The sequence below is a fragment of the Lolium perenne genome, chromosome 1 (assembly GCF_019359855.2).
Source record: "Lolium perenne isolate Kyuss_39 chromosome 1, Kyuss_2.0, whole genome shotgun sequence".
Classification (NCBI taxonomy): domain Eukaryota; kingdom Viridiplantae; phylum Streptophyta; class Magnoliopsida; order Poales; family Poaceae; genus Lolium; species Lolium perenne.
In genome coordinates, this window is record NC_067244.2 from 227,103,878 (window position 1) to 227,111,146 (window position 7,269).

General features: G+C 57.9%; 1 protein-coding gene across 1 annotated transcript; it reads left to right on the forward strand.

Annotated features, from left to right (window-relative positions):
* The first annotated feature begins 2,307 nt into the window (after nt 1-2,307).
* Nucleotides 2,308-4,003, forward strand: LOC127323561 (uncharacterized). Its single transcript, XM_071825141.1, has 3 exons — nt 2,308-2,445; nt 2,542-2,686; nt 2,789-4,003. The coding sequence occupies exons 1-3, from the start codon at nt 2,363-2,365 to the stop codon at nt 3,839-3,841; spliced, it is 1,281 nt and encodes a 426-aa protein (XP_071681242.1). The 5' UTR covers nt 2,308-2,362; the 3' UTR covers nt 3,842-4,003.
* The last annotated feature ends 3,266 nt before the right edge of the window (nt 4,004-7,269 follow it).

Below are 7,269 nucleotides of genomic sequence, written 5' to 3' on the forward strand. Positions count from 1 at the left end.
GGGCTTAGCACTGCGAACCTAGAGTAAAACCGTCTCGCTCCTCTAGCCCCCCACGCGGGCGTGAAGGGGCGAACCCTAGCCGCCGCTCCCCCAGCCCGGTTCTCCCCCTCCCTCTCTGCGCCGCCGCCGGCAGGGCTGGCGTTGCTCGTGCGGTGCCGGCGGCGGCGGGCGGTCTTTCCCGCGAGCGTGGAGCCCTGGCGCGGCGCAGGGCGGCCCGTGGCGGTGCACTTCGGCTTATGGCGGTCCGATGCGGCGGCGTGGGATCCGTGTGTCGGGTGGAAGGAGGCGCAGCGGCGCCGTCGTTGGCGGCGGAGCGGCGGTCGGGAGGGGTGGTGGCGGCGTCCGTCCGGCCATGATCTGGGCCCCTTTTGGGCCCAATCTGGGCTTGGCGGGCCGTAGGCCCCTGGTTCGACCTTGCTGTTCCCTGGTGGCGGAAGAGGCTCGTCGGCGGTGGCAGGGTGGTGGCGACGCCACGGCCGGCCTGCTGCAGCTTGGCGGCGAGGACTTCACGGGCCTGGTTGGGCTCGGCCGGGCCAGGAGGGGCCTGGTTTGTCCTTGCTGCCTCGTCCGGTCGGCTGCCGTGAAGACCGCAGGTGGTGGTCGTCCGGTGGAGGTTGTTCCCTCCCACCGGTAGTGGTGTGCTACCCCGGGCCCTGCTGTCTCCCTCTTCCTCCTCTAGGCCTTGCGCCGGTGTCCACGGCGAGACAACGTTGAGGACTTCAAGACCGTGGGGGCGTGTGTTGGTGGGCGGTAGGTTGGGGGGAGCTCACCGAATCGTCCAGGATGGTGGTTTTGGGGGTTGGGAGAAATCCATGTCGGCTCATCCGACTCTGACGCGGTGGCGCCTGAGGGTGCCGCCTTGCCTTCTTGGAGGGCGTCGGATGTACCCCCTCTCCATTTCCTTCCGTGTACCGGGGGAAACCCCAGGAGTTCTCCGGACAGCAGCGGCGTCATCGTCGTTCTCCTTGTTGAAGGTGTTGTTTTGGTATGCGGCGGTTCAAGGTGCTAGGAGTGTGGTGGGAATCCTCCGGATGACGCAGCGGTTGCGGAGTTGTCATCGTTCTTGTCGAGCTACCGGTGTCGGCATTTGTTTCTTTTTTTCTTTCTCTTCCGTTTCTTTTGGGCCTGGTTGTGCTGCGGCCCCAGCATGCTTGTATCGTGTGGTTCCTATATTAATATAGCGGGGCAAAAGCCTATTTCGAGGAGGATTATTAAAGCTCGCGATTTCTCTAAAAAGAATATCGCTGACTACTAATCCAGCTGAAGGACAAATGGATAGTGAATCCAAGCAATCTGAGTAGTTCTAAGGATTCTGCAGTCGTTAGGAAATCACCTTAATCTTTTTTTCCGGACGAAGACGTCATTTCTAATATTCATTTCCAACTCCGTACGTAGCCGCCCACCGGTGGCTGCCTATATGTACGACGACAGAATTCATATAGCTGCGAACGCAAGCCTCCAGGTGCAACTTAGAAGCTACTCACGTCTCCGTGCACCTCTGTACGTGCCGATGCGGGTAGCACCTCCCATTAGTCGGATTGCAGCATTCCGACTGCCAAGCGTGCTGAGCATAGGCTAGCAGAGTCTTTTGGAGAGTTGGTAGAGGTCAATGCTTAGTTGTGGTCGCGCGGTTCTTCGCGAGCACCCATCTTATTGCTTGTGTGCTCTAGAGGTTGCAGCAGGTTTGGTTGGGTACAAGTTGTTTCCGATGGTCTTGGGCTTAGGGACTCTTGTATCTGGATCAGATGATGTGCCTTGATTGTAGTGGGGTGTGAGGTGCGCGGTCTTCGCCGGTTTTCCCTTGATTAACCGTGTATGTATGGTCTTTGGGTCCGGTTTTCCTTATTAACTGGACCACTTTTCCTCTTCCTATAATGCAATGCGGGAGCTCCCCACCCTCTGACGAGGTTCCGTCAAAAAAAGAACCTGAGACACTGCAGCAGTCTGTTCCTAATTCTATCACCCGCAGCAGTTATAACTAGTCTTTTCTTTTTGAGAATAAGAGATCGATACAAGTTTCTGGAATAATGCTCGATTTGCCGAGACAGATGGATGGTTCAGAGACTGGCAGGTTGATGATGAGTTTGATAACGATCAAGAACAAGAAAAATACACTCTGTGTAATCTCTGTGTGCTCCATGTCAGAAAACTTAACTGAAACGTGATTAAGCAGTTCCAAAAGTTTCAACCGCAGCAAAATTCTCTAGCAAGTACGAATTAATGGCCAAAGGTAGACTTGCAATCCAACCAAAAGTACGTCCCAACGTTCGCTCACTCGGCGACGATATAACTCCGGATGGCAGGCTACATTTCTGCTTCAAGAACTACCATTGTCCTGTTTTCAGAAATATTTGGGGCTACGATGCTCGGACGCGCCGGCACAGCCTACGCCAAGAAGGCGAGCAAGTTCGAAGACTCGGACAGCATCCACACGTCAAGGCCCAGGTACTGATCGAGCATTGCTAAACTGTTTTCGACTTTGTTTCATAGCAACTCTATGTTCCCTGATGGCCTCGATCATCGGCATGCGCTTCCCATCAGGGCCATGTCTGAGCTGCCGCACCGGCCAGCTCCTCGCGTGGCCACGCGCCCGAAGACAACGGCGGCGGGTATGCGCTCCGAGGCCAGCGGCCGCCGTGATCTCGGCGCCGGCCGTGGGACGTCACCACGCAGCCCGTTGCACGAGGCAAGCACGCTCCTCCTGAAATGAACAATGCATTTACGGATTCACGGTTGAAGACACGTGACACTTGTCCGAAACTTTGTGTGCACGGTGGTGAATTTGCAGAAGAAACCGGCAGGTGTTGGTGCAGGGTCGCGGGTGGCGGAGCTTGAGGCGAAGCTGGGCAAGGCGAACGGCCAGCTTGCGGAGATGCGGGAGCAGCTCGCGGCGGCGGAGAAGGCCAGGAAGGACGCGCGCGCCGCGTTCGTCCATGCCAAGAATCGTTTCGCCGTGAAGCAGGGAGACGTCACTTCGCCGCCGGCCCAAGACAACGGCGACGATCATGCACCTGCAGAACATAGGAAGCTTGCAGAAGTCGCCACTGAAGATCATGTCACGAATGGTGGCAACGACGAGACAAGAAGCATCAGCTTGCCGGCCATCAGTGTTCTCGAACCAATCTTGCCGGAGTCAGAGAACAAGCGGGACCAAGTGGACGAACAGGTGAATAAGGCGAGTGATGATCGTGATGAGGTGAACAAAAATGTTGCCCTTGTTGCAGACGGCGACAGAAAGAGGGAAAACCCGGAGGCCGACCGGCTGAGGAATAAGCTGGAGGTGATGGACATGGAGGTCTACGAGGTGAGAGCGAAGCTGATGGTGAGGGACATGGAGGCGGACGAGCTGAGGGTGGAGCTGAAGGCGAAGGACACCAATATCAGTGAGCTGACGACGAAGCTAGTTGCAAAGGACACCGAAATCGCCGCTCTCAGAGCAAGCAACGCTGCCCTTGCAAAGACTGTCTCCGAGGCCACGAGGGAGTCGACGGAATCGAGGGCGAGGGAAGCCGAGAACGCACTAAGGGAGAGCGCGGCTCGTGAGGCACAACTAGCCGAGCGGCTCGCAGCGTCGGAGCGCGCGCGGGAGCAGCTGGAGGCCGAGGCGCGGCGTTCGAGCGTCCAGAGCGAGCAGTGGCGTAAGGCGGCCGAGGAGGCCGCCGCGGTGCTCGGTGGCGCGCCGGGCGGCAAGGACATGCGGCGCCACGGCTCGGTCGGTAGCACCAACGGGAAGATGGACATGCAGGACGACGTGGATGGCGAAGGCTCCGGCCGGAAGCGGAAATCCGGCGGCGCCGTACGGCTGCTGGCCGACCTGTGGAAGAAGAAAACGCAGAAGTGACCGGAAAGTGCTGGACACGATCTATCCTACCGTACAGCGCGCGCGCATGGGAACTTGGTGGGGTGCTCGACAGATCGGGTTCAGGTGCTCGGCTAAATTTACTACTCCAGGTGTAATACCACTAGTACTGTACTATTTTTTAAAAAATAATTTAGAACTACGTTGTCACTCCGGTTCAAATTAATTGACGCCATTTTATCTAGATACATATATATATATATATATATATATATATATATATACTAAAAACTTAACTAGATACATCGAATCTAAATAAAGTGAAGTCAATTAATATGAACTAAGCGAGTACTAGCACTTTTGGTATTTGGGTCATGTTAATGTTACTGAGATTAGTAATGTTTAACATATTATATATTTTTCATTTTATTCCCGGCATTAATCGTATAATGCGATGACATGCGCCTGCTAGAAAGGCTAGTGGGCTTTGTTTGTGAAGCCCGGCCTGACTATTGCCATCGACGAGGCCCCTCAATTCCTATTTGACATTCATTCAGTGCAACATTTTTTTTAGAACACAGTACAATGCAGATGTTCACAAACACGCACGTACAAACACCCCTATGAACGCACGCACACCCTATCCCTATGAGCACCTCCGAGGAACTGAGCCGACATATCTTGAGGTTGACGAAGTCACCACTAGCACCTCGCTGTTGACGGACACGTCACCTACCACTGAAAGCATAGCGCCGGTTAACTCCTGGAATAAATCCAGGTAAATGCAAACAAATTCAGTGCAACATTTACCATGCCTTGTCTCCAAAATTAACTTTGTTTCTTGCATTCCACCAATCGTACAAAAAAAATGAGACCAATATAGCATCTGGAGCGAATATAGGGTGGTGCACTCGGATGCACCATATCCTGATATTCAAAAACATTCGAATAACCCTATTTAAATGTGTACTTAGTCGTGTCAATTTTCAAGGAAAAATTCGAATTTATGTGACCTACACAAAAAAGAGAAGATGGATTTTCGCTATATTGTGAATAGAAATTCGTTTCGGATCTGGGGAGCAGATGCTCCCGCTTTCAGATTGGCCAGCAGCTCCGTATTTGATGTTGTGTTTGGTTATGTCTGCTGAATATGGAACAGTGCTTGTTGTTGACTGATGTGTCATTTATTTCGATTCAGCTGTTCACTTTGCAGCGGTACAAATGGAGGAATTAGGGCATCTCCAACCAGGCTACCCAAACGGACAACGGACATCAGATTGGTCCGTTTGGGTAAAATCTGCTCCCAACGGGCCGACCCAAAATAAAAACGGACAGCTGTGGTGTCCGGTACGACCCAAAGCCGGACCAAATTTGGGAGTAATTTGGGGCGAGCCGGACGCGTGCGGACGTCCGTGGTCATCCGCGCGTGTCCTCCCAAACCCCACATGGCAGCGACACTAGTCAACACCACCCCGGCCCGCACAGCATTCTCTCTCCTCTCTCCTTCTTTTTCTCTTCTGCCATGGATATGGCATCGCTCCCCACCGGAATAGGCTCGCCGGCCAACCGCCGCCGTCGAGCTCTCGTGGAGGATCCCGTTGCTAAGCATGGCCCGTTTTTTTTGTCCCTGCCGGAGGTCGCCGCGGCCGAAACGGTGATGAGCGGCGCCGCCGCGCTGTGGAGCTCCGCCGCCCGCTGCCTGCCCAGGCCGAGCCCCTCCCCGCACCGCCCGCCACGGCCGAGCCCTCCCCGCACCGCCCGCCACGGCCGCGCCCGCGACGCCCGCCACGGCCGAGCCCCGCGCCGCCCGCCCACCACGGCCGCGCCCGCGCCGCTTCGCCCGCCCGTGCCGAGCCCCACGACGCCCGCCCGTTGCCTGCCTCGCCGCGCGCCGCCCGTCCCTGCCTCGCCGCCCTCGCCGCGCGCCACCCCGTCCTCGCAAGGCCGCACCGCCGAGCGCCGCCCCACCACGCCCCGCGCCTCGCCTCGCGCGCCCCGGGGCCGCGCCTCGCACGGACGCCGGCCGCCCCGGTGCGGCCTGGCCGAGGCGGGGCGCGGGGGCAGAGGAGCTCGCATGCCGCACCTCGACGGCCGCGCCCGCGCCGCCATCGCCGGTCGCGCCCCCACGCCGCCCCGCTCGGTCGCCGACTCGCGCCGCACCCGCTGTCTGTTGCTCGATGTCGAGGTCCTGGAGCGCGGCGCGCGCGGTGGGTGCTGGAACAGGGCGCGCACGGTGGCCTTATCCGGCTTGGCGGTGGCGCCCTTGCCCAGCTTGGCGGCGGCGGCCGCCTTGTCCAGCTTGGGGACCTTCATGGGCTCGTCCCCTTCGTCATCGTCGGAGGAGGACACGAGCTCCGGCGGAGAGCTTGGGCTTGGGACGCGGGGAAGGAGGGCGGCCGCTCACCGGAGTGGCGTGCCGAGCGCGGCCTCCGGCGTGGCGTGGCGCGGCGACCTCCGGCGTGGCGTGCCGAGCGCGGCCTCCGGCGTGGTAACTAGTACTACTAGGAAGAAGAAGCCGAAATAATTATTTGGGTCAGAGCGTTGGGCGTACTGTGCGATGCAAACGGATTCACGGATCGAAACGCTGTCCGCGTGTCCGCGCGACGACCCAAACGACCCAAAACGGACGTCCTTTTGGGTCGCCCGGTTGGAGATGCCCTTAGCGATCTGGACAAACGTGCGACTGATGGATCACGCTGCAATAAGGCGAACACCTTACCCACCACCGTTGTGTCTACAATCCTAAATCCAGACACCTCCAAGATCCATGGTTGTCGCGAGGGGCACAAGTGGTAGCGGAGGAGCGCATCGTGGTGCCCGACGTCCTCGCGTAGCACCAGAGGAACCATCTCCACCCTGCCCACCGAGGAGGCGGCGGTAAATTGCCGCCCACGTCCACACGCAGTGCACATGGTGGGAGCTATCAGCCACGGCGTGGTGCAGCGCTGTACCGATGAAGAATGCATGCGCGGGGAGCACGGTGACCTGTAGGGCGAACACACAAGCAGTGGCGACCGGAGTCTCTAAGTGATATGCGGATGGTCGCCGAAGCCTACGAGACCGAGCGCCGTCCGACCACACGACTTCGTGCACATCCTGCAGCCCACTGGCGGCGGGCGCCGCCCTTGAAAAATCGATCTGTGGGTGCGCAGAGGATCTTGGTGGAGGTTGCGCCCGCTGTGGTGGGCGAATATCAATGGATGCGCTCTCCTCCCATCTCCTACTCTGATACAACACCGGCGCGAGGCTGCTCGATTCAGCGGCGACCGCATCTTCTCCAAGAGCAGATGTTCCTCAATCGAACTGTCTCAGCTACTTCAGCGGTCAGGAGAAATCACAGGAGAAATAATTTTTTCAGCGGTCAGGAGAAATCACAGGAGAAGCCACTCGCCTCTGGGACTCTGTGGGTAGCTGCGTTGGTCTTGTTCCACGGGTCCAGGTCGTCAGCGTGGGGAGCGCCTACTCTCCGC